Source organism: Morchella sextelata (assembly GCF_020137385.1).
Source record: "Morchella sextelata strain SCLS chromosome Unknown scls_21, whole genome shotgun sequence".
NCBI lineage: Eukaryota > Fungi > Ascomycota > Pezizomycetes > Pezizales > Morchellaceae > Morchella > Morchella sextelata.
The window spans coordinates 956,379-979,593 of record NW_025408636.1 but is presented as its reverse complement, the minus strand read 5'-3'; the positions used below and the strand labels follow the sequence as shown (position 1 = coordinate 979,593).

The 23,215-nt window shown below is 48.5% G+C and overlaps 6 protein-coding genes across 6 annotated transcripts; 3 read left to right on the top strand and 3 right to left on the bottom strand.

Moving 5' to 3' along the window:
- Positions 1 to 4,243: 4,243 nt before the first annotated feature.
- Positions 4,244 to 5,206, bottom strand: H6S33_006834 (uncharacterized protein; the record flags this gene model as incomplete). Its single annotated transcript, XM_044838189.1, has 1 exon — positions 4,244 to 5,206. The coding sequence occupies one exon, from the start codon at positions 5,204 to 5,206 to the stop codon at positions 4,244 to 4,246; it is 963 nt and encodes a 320-aa protein (XP_044689652.1).
- A 620-nt stretch (positions 5,207 to 5,826) lies between these two features.
- Positions 5,827 to 7,892, top strand: H6S33_006833 (uncharacterized protein; the record flags this gene model as incomplete). Its single annotated transcript, XM_044838188.1, has 4 exons — positions 5,827 to 5,895; positions 5,958 to 6,047; positions 6,140 to 7,651; positions 7,734 to 7,892. The coding sequence occupies 4 exons, from the start codon at positions 5,827 to 5,829 to the stop codon at positions 7,890 to 7,892; spliced, it is 1,830 nt and encodes a 609-aa protein (XP_044689651.1).
- Positions 7,893 to 10,499: 2,607 nt separating this feature from the next.
- Positions 10,500 to 11,114, top strand: H6S33_006832 (uncharacterized protein; the record flags this gene model as incomplete). Its single annotated transcript, XM_044838187.1, has 5 exons — positions 10,500 to 10,539; positions 10,652 to 10,697; positions 10,774 to 10,790; positions 10,856 to 11,050; positions 11,110 to 11,114. 5 exons carry the CDS (start codon positions 10,500 to 10,502, stop codon positions 11,112 to 11,114), a joined length of 303 nt encoding a protein of 100 aa, XP_044689650.1.
- A 2,695-nt stretch (positions 11,115 to 13,809) lies between these two features.
- Positions 13,810 to 17,232, bottom strand: H6S33_006831 (uncharacterized protein; the record flags this gene model as incomplete). Its single annotated transcript, XM_044838186.1, has 6 exons — positions 13,810 to 13,865; positions 13,919 to 14,009; positions 14,108 to 14,149; positions 14,225 to 14,796; positions 14,892 to 16,484; positions 16,557 to 17,232. The coding sequence occupies 6 exons, from the start codon at positions 17,230 to 17,232 to the stop codon at positions 13,810 to 13,812; spliced, it is 3,030 nt and encodes a 1,009-aa protein (XP_044689649.1).
- Positions 17,233 to 17,307: 75 nt separating this feature from the next.
- Positions 17,308 to 18,762, bottom strand: H6S33_006830 (uncharacterized protein; the record flags this gene model as incomplete). Its single annotated transcript, XM_044838184.1, has 4 exons — positions 17,308 to 17,509; positions 17,584 to 18,536; positions 18,602 to 18,650; positions 18,728 to 18,762. The coding sequence occupies 4 exons, from the start codon at positions 18,760 to 18,762 to the stop codon at positions 17,308 to 17,310; spliced, it is 1,239 nt and encodes a 412-aa protein (XP_044689648.1).
- Positions 18,763 to 19,708: 946 nt separating this feature from the next.
- Positions 19,709 to 20,194, top strand: H6S33_006829 (uncharacterized protein; the record flags this gene model as incomplete). The annotated part of the gene is made up of 2 exons (XM_044838183.1): positions 19,709 to 20,012; positions 20,064 to 20,194. The coding sequence occupies 2 exons, from the start codon at positions 19,709 to 19,711 to the stop codon at positions 20,192 to 20,194; spliced, it is 435 nt and encodes a 144-aa protein (XP_044689647.1).
- Between the last annotated feature and the right edge of the window lie 3,021 nt (positions 20,195 to 23,215).

Below are 23,215 nucleotides of genomic sequence, written 5' to 3'. Positions count from 1 at the left end.
AATGTCTCACGAACACTTTTGTAGCGTGGCTGTACATACGTGCATGGAGAAACACATACTGCCTCATCTACGGATATGAAGTATTAGAATGTCTTCCATGCCAATACCCCAGAAAGGAGCTGTGCCACTGGCATAGACTTACATGATAGGCTATTATTATAGTACTTTGACTACGGCTCACGAGTTTACAGGCATCGAAATCCTTAGTCAATGACAGAAGACCCGGAGGTGGGTGCTCGTCATGTGCTATTAAACCCTTGAAAGGCGACAAAGAAGTAGGCTAGGTTCAATGGAAAAAGTCGCCTGAGGTTTGTGTCGGTGGACTCGGCCAAAGCGGTGCTTGTTGGACAATCATGATTTTTGTAAAAACTAAAACCAGTAAAGTGATCATTCTCAGCGTGTTCGGTCGTAGAATATTGAAATCTGGGCATCCCGTCCGCTCTACCATACATAAACAATATATCGCCTAGTTAGTCCGGCAGTGGGTGACCATGTGGGAATCCTGGGTACCGAACTCAAATTTTTTGTTTGGGAGTCTTTTAGCTGCAAGAGTTGGACAGAAGTCGAGCACTTCGACAAAAAATCCTGCACATCTTATTGGTTGAACGACTGCAAGTCTCTTCCTAAAACAGCGAGACTTTCTGTCCAACCTGCTTGACTTTCTGTTCAACTCGCGCAGCTAAAAGACTCTAATCAAGCTACCTTACCGTCGAAACGGGTATTATTTTAAGTCTTATTTTAGGCTTAAATAAGCATGATATTTGCCTTTTTTGACGATTTTCTCTTATTTCTTTTTAAGGTCCTTATTAGACTATGGTTTTGATTATCTTAAAATATTTTAAGGCTTAACGGGCTTGATCAGTCTTATTTAAGGTATTTTGAAAAATAAGGCTGAATAATGTTTATTCGTGAGATCAGCATGATAGCCTGATAGGTATACTTTTACACTTATTCGCCATAGTGAATTTCGGAAATGAAGTTTCTATTAATACTGAATTTAATGTGTACATTGATTTAAGACAATCTATCTATATCCCCGCCTACACATCTCCCTACCTGCCTACCTGTCTACCTGCCTATTGACCTAGTTCGCTCAATTGGGTGCTCGATTAGGTGCTCGACTAGGTACTCGATTAGGTACTCGATTAGCTGCTCTATTTGATGCTCGATTTGCTGCTCTATTTGATGCTCGATTTGGTGCTTGGTTCGGTGCTGCTGCTGCTGCTAGATTCGCTGATTAGCCTATGTTTTTGATGATTAGGAGATTTGGGGGGGGGGGGGGGGTGGTGGTGGTGCTAGGAGAGTAGAGGGGACGGAGGTGATAGAGAGGTAGAGGGGACGGAGGTGACAGAGAGGTAGAGGAGAGGGTATTAAAGAACAGATGGAAGAACACGGTTTAATATTTGCTAAGTGCCTAACCCTAACACAGCCTTAGCACTCGTAAATGTCTATAAACCTGATGAATTTCCATAATGCTTATTTATCTGGTAATCCTAATACTAGTAAAGGTTTTAAAAGAGCCTTATTTGGTGGTAATATTAAGCAAATATCATGCTTTTGCCCAAAACACCCTTATTTTTTGCTTTTTTGAGATATATGTCTTATTTAAGGCTTTTCTACATCTTAGAGCTCAAAATCAGCCTTATTATTTTACCCGTTTCGACGGTAAGGTACTTGCTGGTGATTACTTTATCGCCCGATCAACCACAGGAGGTTAAGTCTTACCTAGACCATATAAGATTCTTAGACAAATCATAGATTTATAAGGGTCTCTTCCGAATGTCATCCTTTTTAAGGGGATTTCGGTTTGAGTCTTACTTGATCCTTAAAACATCCTTAGATTACACTTATCGTGGGTTTATATGATGAATAAGCCTTTTATAACCCTGTAATTTAGCTAAGGTTTTTGTAAGGTTTATATAAGGCTTATATATATATATATAAAAAAGCCATGTCGGTGTTAAAGCATTGATCCATAATGCGACAGACACCATTGAAAGTTTCAAAACCGTTGACACTGACGTGTTCGTTCATAGAATGTTGAAAACTGGGCATCCCGTCCGCTCTGCCATACATAACCAACATATCGCCTAGTCAGTACTGCGGTGGGTGACCACGTGGGAATCCTGGGTAACGAACTCATCATTCGCTTTTTGTTTTTGCTAATGATTGGTTCTGACCTCTTAAACCTACGTCCGGTTCCTTGGAAACGCGTGGAGAAGGTCGAAAGCTTATAGGATCAGGTGTGTTTTGACACCTAAATACACTCGCATGTCAGTCTAGGAGCAACTTTACGTGCTGGTGAGAAAAACACATAAACCTGTTATCAATCACCCTTAATCCTAGCTTTAGATTGTCCCACCCGAATTATTGGAATATATTGAGTTTAGCAGGGCAGAGTTTCTCTCTCTCATCGTACTGCATATAGTGAGGTATTTATTGCCGGGAGTGTGTGATCTTGGAGGTAGTGGAATCTGGGGGGGTCGTGGGTACGTGGGCTGGGTTGTGATTGAGTGACCCCTCCGGATATAGCCGTGGTGTATTGTTACGTATTTACGTAGAACATGGAGAATCCTGAGAGTGTTTTTTTGGGGAGGCGGAGTACTAATCTGGTTGGCGCTGTCAATTCTGGAGTTTTACGGTTTTGGGGGGGGGGGGGAGGGGGAGGGCCTCTGGGGTATAAGAATAGAAATTATTTCGTCATTTTCTACTAATTGACCGTAGGTTTTTTTGGTTGAAAACTTTAACTTTACGCTAGTGAAACCTTATTTCTGATCCTCCAGCTGTAAAGATGCCTCTCCTCCCACCTCTTCTCTCCAAAACCTCGCCATCATCCTCATCATTCTCATCCTCATCAACACCATCACTACCACCATCATCACCAGTAACAGGTATGTAGGTCAGATCTATCGTGCCAATTGGTATAGCCACCACTAATAGCAGCAGCAGCAGCAGTGGTAGCAGCAGATTATACGAGATAAATAACGACGGACAGAGATATATATATATACCGTATCCGTAGTAAATAATATAATTTAGAAGTAAAATAATAAATTAAAAAAAAAAAAGGTCATTTAGCTCTAAATGACTAGTCATTTATTAACGGTGGTCATATAAATGACGATTTTAAAAGACTCGGTCATTTAGTCACTATATGACTTCGTCACCTTTATACAGTAAAGGACTTGGTCACTTATCTTATGCTCCTAGAGGGGAGAGGCGAAACAAGAGTTAGTATCATGGGTGGGCGGGCGTTCATCGAGCTAGGCTTGGATAAAACCGAAAAAATAGACACTTCCTGTAGGGCCGGTAGTATATATACCCCCCCCTCCACCCCTTTTTTTTTTATGTGAATACATCTATGTATATAGCAGAACAGAAAAGCTTTGAAAGAAAGGTTGCCCTTAAGGTTACTTAAGTACCACGTGCGTTTAATAGCTATAGATTTTGTCTACTAGAGGTTAACAGACGGAGAAGACAGAGCTGGTATAAGGGCTGGAATTATTCGATAGTAGGTATCTCAGTTTACTAGCTGTTGACATGAAGCATGGGCAGTATATGATTCCTTTCCCCCCCCCCCCCCCCTCGGCGCGTACTGCTTGCCCGGTTTGGGTGGGGGGGTTTGTAAAACTCATGGAGGCCATAAGTATCTAATTGAAAAAAAAAAAAAAAAAATTGAGATTTTTTTAAAGAGAGTTCTGGCTGAAGTCTGAATGTACGATATTTTGAAGTACAATATACAATGTAGTTTCTATGCCATAATTATGTTAATTCTTTTTTCAGATTACACTAAACTCCTTTTGTGTCTTACGCAGTCCCGTCAGTCCATCAGTCGACTGACTGTTTGGACGGACTGCCAAGTCTTTTCATGCAGTCCACATGCAGTCCGGTCTGTCAGTCCTTGGACTGACTTGGCATTTTGGACGGTTGGCGGTATAATAATAATAATAATAATTACAATGACAGTGACAATGGAACTTGTCCGTACCTGGTGGTAGGTAGGTTTGCATGATTGGGGCGTAGTTATTGGCGTGCCCGTGATTGGATGATTTGACCTTGTGACGGAAGTGGTAGCTGGGGTGTTGGAATAGTCTTAGACAGGAGTCGTAGTAGATCGGAACGATGCTAGGTGGCCGTAAATGCTAATGAACTATAGAAGCGCTTTATGTAGAACCGTATGAAACGACGCTAGGACTCGGGAAAGTGAAATACTCGCAGAATGGGGCTTTATTAACTATTTTAACTACTTGGATACCTGCCCCACAACCTCCTCTTCCTCCTCCTCCTCTTCCCCCCCTTCTTCCCCCTCCTCCCCCTCGCTCCCCTCCCCCTCCTCCCGCACCCCCCTCCTCGCCACCGCCGGCACCACCCCCCCCCGTTCCACAAACCCCCTCCACGCCCTATCCTCCTCCGCCCTCCACCTCTTCCATTCCTCCCCCCCGACCGCCACCCCATCAGCACACCACGCCGCAACACACCCCCTCCACCCCCACAGCACCCTCATCTCCGCCCACGGCGGCCCCACCATCCACCCCTCCAGCCGCTCCCACACCTTCCCTCTTGCCTCCACCCCCTCACCCACCAACACCAGCACCTCCAGCAGCCCCGGCACAAACTCCAGCACACTGGGCCTCACCAGCGCCCCCTCCCCACCACCATCAATCCCACCGCCACCGCCACCGCCACCGCCACCACCACCACCCCCTTCCTCGCCGCCGCTCAGCGCCGAGTGGAACGCGTGCGTCCCCTTGTTGTACGGATACCCCAGCGCCAGCCGCGTCACGAGCTCCACGGCCTTCTGCGGCTCCCCGCGCCGTATCAGCAACTCGACGCCGAGGCGCCAGAAGGCGCGGATGTCGGTGCTGGGCGTGCGGAGCAGGAGGGCGTAGGCGCGCGAGGCGCGCGGGAGGTCGTTGGTGGAGAGGGCGTGGTGGAGGAGGGTGGTGAGGGTTGCGAGGTGGCGCTGGCGCAGGGTGGAGGGGGGCAGGGGGGCGGAGGGGAGCGAGTTTGTGTGCAGGTGTGTTAGGGTGGTGGTTTGGGGGCGGTGGCCGGAGTGGAGGGGGTGGCGGGCGGTGTGGGTGGAGGGGGTGCGGATGGAGGAGGAGGAGGGGGAGGGGGAGCGGGAAAGGGGGGGGCGCCGCTTGCGGGGGAGGGGGGGGAAGATGGGGGGGGTGTGGAAGGAGGTTTGCGGGCGGTGGGGCTGCATGGTTGCGGGTTGGGGGTGAGTCGTGCGTTGTGTGTAGATAAGGTTGGCGCGGTGATCAGACGCCAGAGCGCCGCTGGTGGTCGTGAAGAGTGACGCGGCGGGCGAGACTCGTAGAAAGCGTAGATCGTCAGGGGGACTTTGTAGGTGCTGTGGATCCAAGAATCAACGCGGCGGATTAAACGTGTAGATCCGTGCGCTGCGTAGATGCGATTGAGTGCTGCGCTGGGTGAGAAGCTGTGATTGCCTTAGTTTGTTGCGGGTGGACTGATGGGTGATGGATGCGTTATCTAATCAGATCACGCAATCCTCCGCGTGGGGTGCATAAAACTCATCTTATCTTGACATCCGCAATCTGCAATCTGCAATCTGCAATCTGCAATCATTGGCAGCTGCAGACTGCAGTCACTCACTTCCTGCACCGTGATCATTGACGGGGCTGGGTGACGTGAGTGCGTGCGTGTGTGTGCTTATCGGGGGCGCATGTGATTCAGAACACACACAACCTCGTCTTCTTCTTCTTCTTCGTCTTCCCTTCTCTCTCCTCCCTCTGCTTCTTCGTCTTCCCTTCTCTCTCCCCCTCTGCTTCTTCTCCTCCTCTCCCCCACCACCAATTCCTCGCAATGGCAGCCCTCACGGCCGCCGCATCCCGCGTCAAGGTCACTGCCGCCGTGAGCGTCTCCCGCGCCGCCGTACGTGCCCTCTCCTCTATCCCCATATCTCTCTCTCTACCTGCAGACTAACAAACCCACAGGCCTCCGCAGCCCAGCACCTCAGCACCACCGCCACCGCCGCCGACCACCGCCCCAACAACCCCCCGTACTGTAGCAATACCGCAGACAAAGTTCGTCCCCCCGCCCCCACCTACCACCGCACCATGCAGCCCAACCCATACCAGACCAACCCTCCTGACGCCCCCCCCCCCCCCCGCACTAGGAGCTCTACCTCTCCGTCCTCACCTCAACCTCCACCAAGCGCGAAGCCCGCTCCTACCTAAAGCGCTTCACCCCCGCGCCCGCCATCCTGAAATACCTCAAAGAGTCCTCATTCACGCAGCCCGGCGCCCCCACCGCCGCCCTGCCGCCGCCACCCACCGCCGACCTCCACATCGGCATCGTGAAGATCCGCGACGCGGCAACAATCGACACACCCACGCTGCGCGGCATCGGCCGCACCCTCTCGCAGCTGACCCGGCTGGGCCTCTACACCGCCGTCATCCTCGATGAGCCGCCCCCTCCCGCCCCCGGCCAGCTGTCCCAATGGCGCCGCCACATCGAGGCGCAGTGCGACCGTGTCCTGGCCGCCATCGAGGCATCCGGCGGGCGGGCGAGGCGCGTCGACGGCTGCACCACTACCACCACCTCCCCCGGAGCCCCCAGCTCCCTCACCATCAGCACGCCAGAGCTGCTCCTCGCGCCGCTCGCCCGCGGCGTGATCCCCGTCCTCCCCCCACTCTCAATGACGACCGCGCACATGTACGCCGCGGCCACAGGCGACGACCTGCTACTATGCCTCACGACGCTGCTGGCAGCGCAGGAGGGCGTCGCGCTGGACCGCATCATCCTCCTCGACCCCCTCGGCGGCATCCCGTCGCACGACCGCCCCGCGGGCGCACACGTGTTTATCAACCTTGCGCAGGAGCACGCCACCATCACGGGGCACCTGCCCGCCGACTCGCCGCACGCCAGGAATCTACACACGCTGCGCACGGCGCTCGAGGGGCTGCCTGCTACGAGCTCCGCGCTGATTACGACGCCGTTGCTGGCCGCCGCCGCCGCCGCCGCCGCCGCCGCGGCCACAACCCCCCCTAGCACCCCCAGCACGACCGCAACCACAAAGACAAAAAACCCGCTAATCCACAACCTCCTCACCGACAAGCCGCTCACCTCGTCTTCGCTGCCCGTGCAAGCGCACCACACGGGGACGCTCACGACGCTGCTGAAGCGCGGCATCCCGCTGACCGTCCATGTCGGCACGCAGCTCTCGCACGGGTCCATCGACCTTCCAAAACTCGTGGCGCTCGTCGAAGACTCGTTCGGGAAGCGGCTGGATCTGGAACACTATTTGAACAGGGTGGATGGGCGCGTGGCGGCGCTGGTGGTGGCCGGCGAGTATGAGGGCGCTGCTATTGTCACTTGGGAGTATCCCGACAGCGACAGTGACAGCGACGTGGGGGCTGTCGCTGCCCACCCCCCCTCCGACACCGCCACGCACTGCGACGCGGAGGCGGCCGAAGCGGCCGCCGTGCGCCTCGCCAGCGCGCCCCTAGCCGCAAGGCCGAAGCGCGTGCTCTACCTGGACAAGTTCGCGGTGCTGAAGCGCAGCCAGGGCACGGGCGGCGTTGCGGACGTGGTGTTTAAGGGCATGGTGGAGGCTGTGCGCAGTGGGCGGCTGGATGCGGAGGGGATTGTGTGGCGGAGTCGGCGGTGGAACCCGGTTAATAAGTGGGTATGTTTATATTTCTCTCTTTTGATTTTGGTTGTGCGGTGGGGGTGGGGGGTATGTGGGATGTGGCGCTGATCTGTGTTAGTATTTCGAGCGTGCAAAAGGAACATACAAGATCCCCCACAGCGGGTGGACGATGTTCTGGACGTCGCGGGATGCGGGCGCGGATGCGGAGGGCGTGCGGAGGTTTAGGGAGTATGAGAGGGTTTGCAGGGCGATTGTGCCGAGTCTTGTGGACGAGTAGGGGTGCGGGTTGAGATACCAGTGGTTAGTTTGCTAGGATAATACGTGTTTAGCTATTGTGGGTCTTGTAATGATGTGATATCATGAGAATTGCACTTCGGGCGGTCTGGCGGCGTGGTAGTGGGCAGTGTTGGTTTCATGGGCGGTTTGGATGCTGTGATGGGATGGTGTGGCCCTTCTGGCGTAATGTTAAGGCTCTACAAAGACCCTCTTCTACCGTGTAACGACGGACCCTTTGCAGGATTTAAGTCACATTCACCTATCGTATCATGGCCAATACTTATATAAATCATCCCCAACCGGTATCAGCCAGTTACAATCGCCACAATAGCTATCTGGACCAATGATCACATTTTTACAACAGATAAACCCACAATGGAAGAAGATATTTTCTTCTGGTGTATAGCTTTCAGTAACAAAGGGCCAGAATCACTACAGCATCAGCCACACCCGCTTTCCTCCGATCCTCATGCGTAGCTAGAATACAGTCGATACATCCCAATCTTAATCCAATAATCTCAAAACGTACATCCCAAATAATACTTTCCAACAGATCAGGGCGGCAGATGGAGACCGCATTTCGTTGTGCGTATAGTTTGCAGCTAACAAAATTAAAACCCTGACCATTAAGTTGCTCGCATATTCGCAAGAGACGGTATTATCACCGAAACTTCCTCTCTTGGCCCCCCGCGGGGGGGGGGGGGGGGCAGGGGGTCGGCCGTCGCAGACGTGAAGTGGCCTCGATGGATCATGAGGAGAGGCGCTTCATAGCAGACAGGGTACGCAACTGCGGTGGTATTGGGGATCGATGGGAAGGAATATGGGTTTTTTGTGAGGCGAGTAGAGTGGTCAGATGTCGAGAGTAGGGGTGAGGTGATATATTTGCTGGACGTAGGGTTTTTTTATCCAATATGTTCGTGGAATGTGTTGATGGAGATGGCGGAAAGAGGAAAGAGGGATTGTATAGTGTTTTTTTTTTTTTTTTTTTGTTTACGGTTGTCTGCTCGGGTTGTGATAATGTGGCTCTACGAGTTCGGAATGGATCTGTAGACTGCAGCTGCAGTGGATAGCACGGTGTTGCACATGTCACCGTGTCGACTGTCGGTAGTAAGACAAACTCGAGGCGTGGCATGTGTGTTGGTCCTTACGGTCTAGTGTAGTTTAATAGAGGCCGACAGCCACCGTGTTGAACAGCATGCCGCTGAATTACGGGCGGGCTACGTAAGTAGGTTTCTCACACAATATCTGGTTCTATCTCGTTACTCATCATGCGTGCATCATGAAGCCGTACTGCGAATCAGCACCATTTCACCATACGTCACTTGGAGAAACTGGTACTGGCTGCGTGTATACACGCTAGAAACGATATGCTAAGGAGGATGTCAATTGAACTAGCTAGGTATCTCTTATTAGTAGAGGGTTTCTGTGTGCGTATATCCTATTCACCGGGTATACATCAATTGTGTTAATGCCGGAATCTAAAGCCGGTGCGCCCGGTGCGGATAAGAAGCTGTGGCTAAAGACACTGCTTACGCGTATACGTACGGCTCCCAGGTATCAGAAGTGGAAAACTATAGGAAGCCCGGTCGGGCCGACGCAGGCAATGTTATGGCATGCCCGACCGCAACGCGGCGGAAGGAATAATCGGGCCAAGATGCACTGACACTGGCGCTCATTCTTCCGCGCATCTTTTTTGTTTTATTACAAAATGCTATCTATTCTACTCTCGTTAAGCTAAATTATAATAAGAGGGTCATCAGGGTTTGATGAAGATCTGTATCCGGCACAGAAAGGTTCAGTTTCAGCCATATTACAGGTCATTTAATCATTGCCAACGCAGGGAAGTCTCAGAAATACGCTTATGTATATATTTAATCACAGATCTTGAAACTACACTCCACGGGTATTTATGAGGCCGTGTCCGCTAGAAGCGCCAAAAAACGTATATGTATTACTGGAATAAACGTAGAATAAATATGATTTCCTGCTAGGATCTGCCGGAAAAGCGGGCGAATCCAACAGCGCACAGAAATACCGTGCCGGTTCCACTTGGCGACGGAACACGAGTGATGGTCTGTGACGTAAGCCATATGCATGGCCTCAGGCCACACACAGTCCACCTCTTGGCCTGCGATGTAGCTAAACACGTTCGTATAACGTTTTAGAGGACATGTATCTACAGGGTATGCACGTTCATTCAGTATTGAGAATATCGGCGTACTTGTATGACCGAAGGCGTAGAGTACATGTAGTTAACTTCACTTCTCATCTGACAGCTGCACAGTCCATCAACAACACAAATTCCACTCCCCCCCCAAATAGTGAACCAAGGCTCAGTGTCCACATCTAAGATATATGTAATACCGTAGATGTTCCTGGTGGTCTCGCTCTCACCAACGGTATTAATATATTACGAACGCCAATCCACTCAATGGTGGTCGTCCTCTTCTTCGATGGCGACTACATGTACATACCATCCACAAGATACAGGCGGCACCACGGTCAACAGGGATGATAATCCGCTGTAGTCCAGTAATTTCTACGTGGTTACTAATGGTACGTTTCTTTTAGAATAGTCCACTCATCAGGGTATACCCTTCTTAGTCGGATGGCCATGGTTGATGATGATTTGCCGAGAAAATTAAAAGGTATAAGCCGGGTGCGTCATCCGGACCATTACGTTCTCACAACACCCTAAGGCTTCACGATCAATTTTGGCATAGCTACCTAGTAGATCTTCTTGTTATGTCAACTATCTAGACGAGGGAATTGTCCGAGTGGTGCTAGAGTGTCTACTAATTTATAAGTAGGTTCATTCACGGTCAACAATGAGCCATGGTTAGCCCGTACAATTTCTCTCGCTGACGGAACTCGCGTTTCAGCTTTCGTGATGCTAGACGTCAGCGGGATCCTCAACAGACTATCACGGCGGAAGAGACAGATACTGATTTGACGAGTGGCCAGGTTTCGAGGCTACACACGTAGTTCTTCTAGCCTACGAAATCATGCACTGGAATACGAATAACTATCGTCTTTGGTCAGCATTGAGTCGACTATTGCAGGACCTATTCCCTCGGTTTAGAACTTTTTTCTACTCAAATATGCATGGCATCCACATCCTGTTTGATGTCTATATAAATCGTGTCGGTCAATACCCACGTATGGTTTTTTGCGCCCCTTCAAAGGTCTAGTACACTGACTGACTATTCTTCTACTAGGATAACTATAAAGTGTCTGCTGCCGCCGGAATCAAAGTGGTGCAGCCTTTGCGATGATTCTCGTACGACCTGAACCAGCTCTTAAGTTACCCTGGCATTTCCGACAGGGTGTCCTGGATAATACGAGGATTATAGGCGAACCTATATATATCCGAGATTGACGTCCCTCCAGGCTCTGACATGATGGGTTGAAATTCTCAGCAGTCCTAGGATGGAGGGGAGAATGGAATATGAGCCGCTAGCTTGTCTGGCGGGCGCTACGAGAACTGGATGGGGAAAAAGGCTCTATAGTTAAGTAAAGGCTAAAGACACAACACTATGAGATTTGTTTCATGTATCTGGAATGCTGCACACTACTGACTACTACAGCCCACAAGAAAACTCTGTCAAAAGTCTTAAATGGGGCGGGGGTTATTTTGCAGGATTCCTATCACTCCCGAGACAGGCATACAATCTCATATAACGGCGTGACCCTGATGTTTTTACAAGTACTTGGACCTCGAGATAAGAAGAGCCAAGTACTTTTTCGGAAAGCTACCCAGGAACGATCTATAAGTTCCATGCCTTCACAAACAACAGCCCCAGAAGTAACACTCGTATCATGAAAAATCACTCGCACATCCACAGATTTCTGTTTGACTTGAAATACGCTAAATCGGCCTCATCTAACGTGTTCGTTCATAGAATGTTGAAAACTGGGCATCCCGTCCGCTCTGCCATACATAAACAACATATCGCCTAGTCAGTACTGCGGTGGGTGACCACGTGGGAATCCTGGGTAACGAACTCGTATCTTTAACATTTTGGCGCTCTTTGAGCCTTTGCTATTTCATTCTTGGTTGTGTGGGTGTCATACATTTCTTCTCCGTTGATTGATGTTGTAATTGTGGTTGGTTGCTCTATGCTGGTTAACCATGCCGTTTTGTAGGTGGTAGCTTAATCCTGAATTATACAGCTCGATTTGAGGTAACGATGATAATGATGCTTTTAGTTGGCCCCTTCCCCCAAGGAAATGTCCTCTAGAGCAATATGAGGTGATTCGAATGCTTTGCATACTGGTGCTTTCTAGTAATCCTAAGACATGACGAGCTACCATATGGCTAGGTGAAACCTAGAAACAATCGCACCGTAGTCGAACCCATCGTGGTCAAGGGGCACTATATCGACGTCCATCCCGCCTCTTTTCCTCAGTGCGCGCCACTATTCAATCCTTCCTATCATTCCAGCTCCCAGCACACAACAAAATGTCAAACCCCCCGCCGAAAACAAAAAGGGGAGCAAAAGACAAAAGAGTTCGGTACCCAGGATTCCCACATAGTCACCCACTGCAGTACTGACTAGGCGATACGATGTTTGTGTATGGCAGAGTCCAATTTTCATCGTTCTATGACCGAACACAGCGGTGTGTGCGGGGTTTGCGGTCAAAAGAGAGTTGGGCAGGGGACGAGTGATGGGTTGTGATGTGGGAAGGGGGTTTCTTGGTGGGGTGCCGGTGGGTTGGGGAGTGTGGGTGTGGCGTAAGGTTGAGATAAGGGTGGAACAAGGGTGAAATGAGGCTTTGGCAGCTTGTAAGATGCGGAAAGGTAAAACCAATTTTGGCGTAAAAGACTTCTCCCGTTGGGAGGGATTAATCGATGGCGGCAATACGAACCTACGGGTTCTAAAACATTTTTCAAACCAATCATGTTCTCACGCTGTGAGTACTTTGCTTTAACCACATGGCATCTAATTCTCGAGCCTGCCATCCCCTACCAGCAACTTGACACCCTTAGCTTCTATACCCTAAGTGACTGCAACAGTAACACCGAGGCAGAAAACTCCTACCCGGCCGCCACGCGAAATGAGGAAATGGCGGGAATGACCCATACCACGCCGCCCAGACGGGGGTGCTGCTTATTTTTACAAGTACTTAACACTAGAGGTGGGCCACCTCGCGACCGCGAGTTGTGTGCACAATTTAGGCAGCGGAAATATTATATTAAATTAGATATAAAAAAAAAATAATAATAAAAAATAAAAAAATTAAAAAATAAAAAATAATACTTGCAAGGTATTTAGGGTCCAAAAGAGTTGCTGGTGCAACAAAGGTACTTAGCTTAGTGGTAAATATCTGATACATGTCCTCAATGCTATGGGTTCAACTCATGGCGGGAGCGCGAGCTGTGAAATTCAGACGTTAGTTAGAGAATGTGTCATTGATAACCCTATAACGTTGGCATTTATGTCTCTTATAGGGAAGAGGGTTGTCCGCTTGGGGAGGCTGGGAACAGTCAACGATCCAAAAGTGTAATGCCCCGGTTATTTACTCCATCCAGCAGTCTGTGACAAAATTAATAAATTCACACGATCATAGTCGGGGAATGGGGTAAATAACCGGGGTAACTCGATGCAGTTTTTTTCTACTAATTATATGTTTTTTTTAACAGTTTTATATATTTCTATTACAAAGAGAGCACTCTAGAAAACAACAATAAGACAGGGAATAAGACAGGTAAATGTAAGGAAACATACACGCTAAAGAAATACAAAGTGCTAACTAAATACAGTCTACCGCTTTTAATCCAACTCCAATTCCTCCCCGTTTCCTCCACTTTTCTATCAAGTTTCCTCCCACCTGCCATCTCATTTCCTCCACTATCCTGTATCCCACCGTTTCCTTCGCCATTTCCAGCCCTTTTTTCCGCCTGCAAGTCCATCCTTCTATCCTATTTCCTCCATGCCCTGATCCTTTCCATCACTTCCCGAATTTGTTCTACCTATACGTTTGGTTAGCAGTTCCATGGAGTACGTTATTGAGATATATACTTACCATTCGATACCCAGTCCTCCGGCTTCTTCCATTCCCCCATCCTACACCCAATACCGTAACCCACCTCTCTTTCCCTTCCCTTACCAAGAACCTATAATAAGTGTTAGTGTAATATACCAATCTGTCAGCTCGCAGCATATATATACCATCTATTCAAAAATCCACCGTCTAGCTCCTCTAATCATATACCCCCGAGTCCTTCAACCGGCTCCAGCACAAATCCTTTGTATCCTAACCGACAGTCAGTATCAATAAAAATATGGATTAAGGGGACTTACTTCTTTACAGCAGCACTTCACGGTATACAATGTTGTCTGTTTGAGGCGGTGTCTCATCTCGTTGCAGCACCATCGAGCCAGCTACATCTGTGACTCTCGAGAGCGCTACATAGAGCTGCCCGTGAGTGAAGGGATCAGACCTCAAGTCAACCCCAACAACATCCAGTGATTGACCCTGCGATTTATTGACGGTCATCGCAAAGCATAGCCGAATAGGCAACTGCCTCCTCATTAATGTGAAAGGTAGATCTCCCTCAGTGGATGAAAGCTGTATACGTGGTATAACCTTTGGCTCCCCGTCAAACTCACCACCCAGAATCTTGGCTTCGATACACCGTATACCCAGTTTAGTTACCGTCATTCGTGTTCCATTGCAGAGACCTTGCTTCGGAAATAGATTGCGGAGTAGAATTATGGGCGCCCCCACCTTTAGTTTGATGATAGATGGTGGGAGGCCAGATGGATTGAGACCCTGCAGATATTCTGGAGGTAGCAGGTTTGCATTCTCTTCTGAATTCCCGCTATCAACAGTGTCTACCGAATAGTACGTGTGCACCTCGCCTTGAATTTGCTGTAGAACTCTATCATTGAACTCAGCGACTGTATCGTTTCTCATCGCCAGAATCGCCCACTTCGAGAATGCGGTGTAATTTGTTGGGCGGATTCAATTATATGCCGCGGGAATACATGCATACAAAGGTCCTCAATTGTCTTACAGCTCTGGATGTATGATGGTAGAGATATTCTACCATACCATCGGGAATCATGGCTCATCTGCCCAAGCCAAGCCGCAAACGCCTCATTCTCAACACCATTGCGGACCCTCATGTTGATCTTGAGTCTTAATATCTTGAAATGCTGCCATAAAGAAGACCGTTGTAGGCATGCCTGCACTATCTGAGCCCTATTACCGCGTTGCACAACTGGTAAAATCTGTGCAAAATCCCCTCCGAGTACGACCGGAATATTTCCAAACAGGCAATCATCACTCACACTACATATATCATTCAGGGTCCGGCTAACCGCTTCGAAGCAATACTTATTCTGCATAGGTACCTCATCCCAGATGATCAGCGCGGTCTTTTGAATTAAACCGGCCAACAGGGTGCCCCGTTTGATGTCAGATGTTGAGCCCTCATGGATAGCAATCGGAATTTTGAATCTGGAATGGGATGTTCTGCCTCCAGGGAGCAACTGTGCCGCAATGCCAGAAGAGGCAATACAAAGCACAATCTTACCCTGGGAGCGGAAATGGTTACAGATGACATTGTATAGGAACATTTTTCCAGTACCTGCGGGCCCTTGAATGAAGAATAGGGCGGACGCAGCTTCTTCAATACTGTGTGTAATAGTATTAAAGCATTCCAACTGTTCTGAATTGAGTTGTGAAATCCTCAACTGTAGACTTGCCGCTTCCGCAACCACATCATATCGTAGTTCTGATGCAATCATCTCGTTCCCACCTGTTCGGTTCCAATCCACTGTATAGAGGGGCAATCCAAAGTCGTTAAGCGTTCTGTTGGAGTCGGCAAGAATCTGTGATATCAGGTAGAGGCCATAGTCCAGGTGGGCATCCGGAAGCTCAGGGGGGATAATGAGACCTGTGTTTTTTTCCATAGCTCGGGGCAAGTCATCGCAGATATTTGACTTGAATCTATCCCATAATTGTAAAGGTTCAGTCACGTTGCCAAATAGTAAGGCAGTAGTGAAGAGTGTACGGAGGGAATATCCGCTCGAGAATAAGCTTGTTTCAGTAAAGCACTGCACCCACTCTTGATCATCGTCCAATAAGCCAAGGGCAATACATGCAGCCTTGAATGTAGGAAACAGCACATGATTGACAGTTTTCAGATGATCAAAAGATCTTGCGCCAGGGATCACGGTTAACAGTAAACGCATATAGTATTTCTCCCCCATCATAGGATTGCAATGCCACATACGTCCAATAGCCACACCTTTCTTCCTGGATGCCCACTTCCGCGATCTAGCGTCATAGGTAAAGTACACCGGGAAATCTTGATAGAGATACTGGGTACCATCCTCGTGCTCTGTATTGTACTCAAAATAAGCTATCAGTGTAGTTCTCGAGTTTTGCATCCTCTGTATCAACTCCTCCCAGTTAGAGTTATCCCCATAGTATACCGGTTGCTCGCCAGGCAAGTGAACAGCCAAGTGAATGACTGACGGGTATTCTTCATGCATCCAGTATTCGAACAAACGCCATACAGCCTCAGTGGGTCCTATATAACGCCCTTGGAGGTATCTAGTAATTTCATCCGAGTCACTCCCTACATGAAGTGTTGTTCGATCTGAACCTTTATATATATATTTGTGTATATATTTTATCGCGTGGATAGAACCACAGATCTCGACATTGATATGAGCTTTATACCGTAAAGAAAGATAAGGATTATATGGAACCACCCATCTGTTGTCCATCTGATACTCTTGATTAAACCCTGAGCCCCTTACTGCCACTGAAAAGGTTCTGCCATCATTACGTCTTCTATACAGTGGATAGCCATCCTCCTGTACAACTGTCTCTAATTGATAGGCCTTAGGGTACCGTTTCGAACATGCAGTTGGTCCCCCATTCTCCTTTGAAGCCATGCAGGGCGATCGCATATTGGCCTCTCCACATGGACCGTGTACCATACAACTTCTAATGATTGCATTTAGTTCCCCCGTAGGATCAGTCGCGGGGTCCGGTAACTCTGCACACACAATTTCGTCGATCCTCTCTGCTGTCAGAAAGCGATCATCCGGATGAAGGAATATCAGTAGATGCATGTGTGGCAGCCCTCTCTTCTGGTACTCAATGGTCCATACAGACCTAAGATAGCGATCAAAGATGTGTTTACGCTTTATTTCTTGGAGGAGTTGTTGTTGCTTGAGATGGAACACCCTTGCAACTAAATCTGACCTATCAACAGCAGTTTGCCCCGGTAGTAACTCCGCAGTAATCTCTTCCCACTTTGGATTCGCGGTAAAGGTAACAAATAGTGAGGGACGCCCAAAATGACGGACTATAGCCATGGAATCCTGGAACAACTGCAGCATGTATCGGTCGCCTCCTGTATAGCTTCGTGGTAGAATGATACGCTTCCCGGTTTATTCCGGGTTGAAGTCCTCTTGCCGCATATTATCCGCCAACCCATTGTACAGATCAGCCTGAATATTTGCCTGATTCAGTCGAAGCCAATTCAACTTATTCTGATCACAAACAGCCCAAGCATCTACCAAATACTGCTGAAATAGGCGTTGCGAGAGGAACAAAGTCATGGGTTCAGTCGTCCTAGTATGCAGTCGGTACCTGCACACCATGTATAGTAATCAAAAAGTTAGCCATATCAAAAAGTCTTTGAGCCATTGGTGTTTATAACTAACCTGTAAAATTCGCGTTGCTGTAACCTTAAATTCTTCCGTCGGTTCAACTCATCCCGCAGCCGTAAGCCCCAATGCCAACCCCTCTCACCATTTGGAAATAGCAGAACATAATGTAAGGGCATATAAGCGGCATGATTAGGATCAATTATACTAAACTGCCTATTGGCATCTGGATTTCTATGTGCTAAGACAATATCCCGGAATCCTGCTTCACCATATTCATCCGGGATAATCGCAGCGACTTCATTGCTTGTAGGCAAATTGTGTCTCCGCTTGTCCGCTCCACTCTCCACTATCAACCGCAATTGCGGATTGAGTAAGACACGTACATCTCCATCTTGTGAGGACACAGCTTCCAATCTTTCCTTCGCTGTCTTGTATAATGGAATAAATGGATTGACTGTGTGTATCTCTTGTATCAACCGTTCCAAAACCGCAATATCTAGAGTTGGATGTCCCTGCTGCATCATTTGTGCAGCGTAGAGTGGGTCATAGAAATATAACTGAGCAAAAGCGGGCGTATCGTTTGCTACTGCAGTCAGGGGCCCCTGAAGGTGGTATAGCTCGCCATGGATTTGGAAGCAATTAACCCCCCCAGCTTGACGGTCGATGCGTTCATCTGAGGTATATTTAACGGAAGTAAAGGTCAAAGCGGAGTTGTACTCCCTAATGCGGCTACGGAACTGTCTAGCAATTGTATCAGTTGATTCGAGGAGGTACCGTAGGTACTCGGGGGCTTGTTCCAATGCCGGCAATTGAACATCGCCTTTCTTGCAACAATTTTCAAACCGCGGTAGCGTAATTGAGCTCCCATGCACGCGCTCATTAAGCCAATGTAAAGCTTGACATGATGAACAAATCACTGTCATTCTGCCTAACTCCAATGGCGTCCAACGGGTTCGTGCCGACTGGAATGCTAATGGTACTGCAGGTTGAATTGGCGGCCGAAATGGCTGCCATAGTATCTATTAGAATAACTGCCCCGAGTAGTGGTATTAAGAGCTATGCTATAACTCACCTCTTCATTGTTCGAAATTTGTTGCCGTCTGGCTTCGGCCCGACGATGCCTACTTTGTAGCGCGCGAGCCTTATAATAAGTTCTAATCAGTAGAATTCAATTTAAAGTAGTCAATTCAAAACTCACCAAGCATGACCGACATGATTTACGGGGCCGGCCATTTCTATCGGAATCATAATCCGTAATATTTTTATTGTGTTTGCACGTTGTGCATTTAACCGTCGACATCTTGTCGAGAGAGCTGGGTGAGAACACTATGGAATGGTATATAATGGAATTTGTTTGGCTAGAGAGCAGATAATTCAATCGAAGATATTGATTGTTAAAGAGTTGATGGTATTTTATTCAGCAGATTTTATTCAGTAGATTTTGTTCAGTAGATTGTATTCAGTAGATTGAATTTTTGGCAAAGAGTCCGGTCCCAAGGAGTTGTGTGTGTTATCACCCAGCTCCCATAGACCCACCAGTGCAAAATAGGGGGGTTCCGGCCACTTGACGCACTGGGGGTTATTTTCAGGGTTGAAAACGGGTTTTTTTTAGTGCATTTCCGCAACTCCGCAACCCACACTCAGAATCCGTACCCCAAGGGTGCAACGGGCGCGACACCTCAAATTCAGAGTGCACCCGCTACCTGCAGGCAGGGTAACCCCAGGCAGGGTAACCCCAGGTAGGGTAACCCCAGGTAGGGTAACTGCACCGAATTAGGCAGGGTAACCGCACGAAATTTGATGTGTCGTGCTTACTACACACCCCTGTCGCTCTCGACCAATCATATTGCAGAGAGTTCAGAAGAAGTGTATTCCAGTACATATTAGACTAGGGGTGCACCACCTCGCGACCGCGAGGTCCCCTTCTCTCCCACCTATGTGTAGTATCTAGGCACCTCCAGTAATTAGTTAATTTTGTCTTAGCCGTCTCATGGTCTGTTTTCCCGGCCATGTCGCATAAATGCCTAAATCTTGCTCTGGAGATCTATTTCCGATTTTCAATGCCAGGTCCAGTGCCAGCTCTAATGCCCGCTCCGGTGCGAGCTAAAATCAAGGTCAGCCCCAGTGTCAGCTTCGGTGTCGGCTCAAATATATGCCAGCTCTAGCCGGGGCCGCCCAAATGCCATCTCTAATGCCCGCTCCAGTGCCAGCTCCATTAGATGCCGGCTCCAGTGCCAGCTCTGATGCCCGCTCCAGTGGCAGCTCCAGTACCCGCTCCGGTGCCCGCTACGGTGCCAGCTCCGGTGCCAGCTCTAACGCCCACTCCTGTGCCCACTCTTGTGCCCACCCCTATTCCCGCTCCTGTTCCTGCTCATGTTCCCGCTCTTGTGTCCGCTCCGGTGACCGCTCGAGTGACTACTCCGATGTTCCCCTCGATGCCAGCTCCTGTGCCAGCTCCAATGCCGGCTCCAATGCCCCTTCCGGTGCCCGCTCCACTATATGCCAGCTCCGGTGCCAGCTCTGATATATTCCAGCTCCCTTCACCGTTCCTCCACCGCACTGGCACCTCCTCTCCCCCTCTTACTGGTCTTCCCTCTCCCTCTTCGCACCCTCCGCCAACTACTGTTTGTCTCACTCGCCTATTCTGCTCATATTTGACTACTAAATAGCTATATTTATTATTTAATCATAAAGGGTTCCGTTGGTTGGGCTGGTCTCATGGGTAAGGTCAGGGTTAGGGTTTGTGCTTGGCAGGAAAATAGGCAGGGTAACGGCCCTGAGCAGGCAGGGTAACGCTCAAAAAAGGTAGGGTAACGCACAAAAAAGGTAGGGTAACAGCTCAGAGCAGGCAGGGTAACCGCACTAATCGGGTAGGGTAATCATCTCAAAATAGGCAGGGTAACTGAACAAAATCGGGCAGGGTAACTGCACCAAAGATACGAATTTGAAGTGTCGTGCTTACAAAACACCCCTGTCGCTGTCAACCAATCAGACTGCAACAATCAACGGATGATGATATTCCAGTACATATTAGATATCATGCGAACTGACAGTGTGATAGGGCCTAGGATGCGGGTTCGGAGCACTGATCATGGCCAGGGTTGCAAACCGCCCTCTTCATCAACCGCCCCGCCACCAAAACGAGCAAAAAGAGGTAGGGATGAGTTCGTTACCCAGGATTCCCACATGGTCACCCACTGCAGTACTGACTAAGCGATATCGTGTTTGTGTATGGCAGAGCGGACGGGATGCCCAATTTTCACGATTCTATGAACGAACACGTTGAAGCCTGTCTGTGTGAATTCAAAACCGAGTGCTACGTTGTGATGGAGACGAGTGCGAAACTGTGACTGGCAGGGAAATACTTGCCTTTTTAGCGACACCTGAAATCTTTGTTGAGGTTCGAGTTAATTATTGTACGCTATACAAAAGCTACTTGTAGTCCATCGAGCCTACGTACGGTTTGTTTTGCTGCTGGTGTGTTGCCGACGCCGGCTTTGGTCGCACACCGCATTGTCGTGCTGAACCGCACCTGTCTGTGCGGAGCCGCACCTGCGCTACTGTCGTGCCAGAACCCCACATGCCCTACCAGTTTACGACTAAAGAGTCCCATAGCCGACAAATAAAGTACTACTTTCTGCCAGCACCGTACCCACAAAATAGACCATGAGCTTGGGGTTACTTTAACGCCCGAATGGGTATTTTTATAAGCGTTGTATAACGCTTAAATAAGGCTTATTTAATCGTCTTTGCTCGCATATTGCTTATTCCGTTTTTACGTCTCCAATAAACAACTCTCGTCGTTGAGCATTATCCCTGATAAGGATTTTCTAATATTTTAAGGCTTATGTCGATTTTTAAGGATTATTTTTTAAATAAAGACAAAAAGAAAAAGGCGGGGGGGGGTTGAACCCAAAGCCTTGCAGGTAGCATCTACCTCATGCTACCCATTGAGCCATAGGGGAACTGAAATTCCGGTGCTAGAAGTAATATATGGCCAATATAATACGAATTTTTAAGCCTTATATAAACCTTATTCACCAAAAATCCTTAAAAAAAAGCCTTATTTGATGGATAAGGTGTATCTGGTGTAAAGACTTAAACCATTTGATAATAATCATCTAAATCTAATACTCATACATAAAATAAGCCGTATATATGCCTTATTTTTGAAAAACTCTTACCCAAGAAAGAGCCTTATCCCAAATTAAGGCTAATACCACCATTGTTTGTCAATAAGGCCTTATTTAACGCTTATTTGGCAATAAATTGTTGCTGGAGGCTTATAAAAATACCCATTCGGGCGGTAATGTATGTAGTTATGTGCCCTTCCGTAACCCACAGATAAAGTAAGTATATCACCGCCGCATGTCTTATCTGGCGCGGCTACGACGCATATCAGGAGCAACTTTGAAGATAGAAATGTGTCTATGGTTCTGCTGTTATAATTTAATGCGACACTGCGCTCGTTTATACTAACAAAACTACATACATATTGATATCTACATGGCCTTCTGGCGGCGGCGGTGTAGTATTCGCACGACAAAGACGTTGAAGTGTCCGTTCGGTGGCGAGCTTTGGAAGACCGCAAAGACCATCGTGTTGGGACACCTGGCTAGTTGAAATCCGTAGAGTACAAGTACGTACTTGCCTCCTCCCTAAAATTGCTTGCTGTCCTTTGCTGTCCTGTGCCGTCCGTTGTCGCCCTCTTTTGGCGCTATCGTCTGGCGAACAGGAGTTAGGGTTAGTAAAATCAAAAAAAAGGAACCTGGAGATCCTACAGCTTGCTATAACTTCGTCCCCTGTGAGCTTGAATGATTCGTCGAGTGATAGCGAACGAGTGCAGTCCCCCACAAGCACGACCCGACACCATGGTCCAGGACAGAAAAAGAGTACCTCAACCTACCCGCTACCCCAGCGCCTGAGAACTTGAGGAGTGCAATCACTATCACTAACCGCGCTCATCTGTAACCACGATCATCAAAGGAATAATCCTTAACCACAAAAAGTAAAAGGAATGAGTTCGTTACCCAGGATTCCCACGTGGTCACCCACCGCAGTACTGACTAGGCGATATGTTGGTTATGTATGGCAGAGCGGACGGGATGCCCAGTTTTCAACATTCTATGAACGAACACACTCATACGTGCTCAGAGGCATCTTTGTATTTAGTAGTTCGCGTGATGAGTGACAGATGGTGACCGAGTGCGATGAAATGATTCTGCTACGTTCCCATCGGGGTGATCGATTTTGAACTACATGTGGCGGTTTGTTTACCATTAGCGAGAAATGCTTGTGACTGAAGGAAACATAGGATAAGGAGAAGAGATAATGTTTCTAATTACATCGACATGTTATGAAGACCACACTCAAAAGAAATGTAAAATAGTGAAATATTTTGTAAGGAAGTTAGAGATCTCGGTGAATTGCGACTAATACGATGAAGGAGAAACATAGATGAAGAGAGGAAAGGGCATGCGCAATTGGATGGTACAGCTCATTGAATCGGTACACATGTGGCTCCTCTTGGTCCTACACCCATGCGGCATACAGGCTTACTTAGGTATTGGTCTAGGCTCGTCCCCAACCCCCCTGCTGGCGAGAGCAGCTTGCTGCTAAGTAGGGGATGGGTACGAGACTAGTATTGCTCGCTGGCTTACAGTTTCCGGTAGAATTGTTGCGGGGG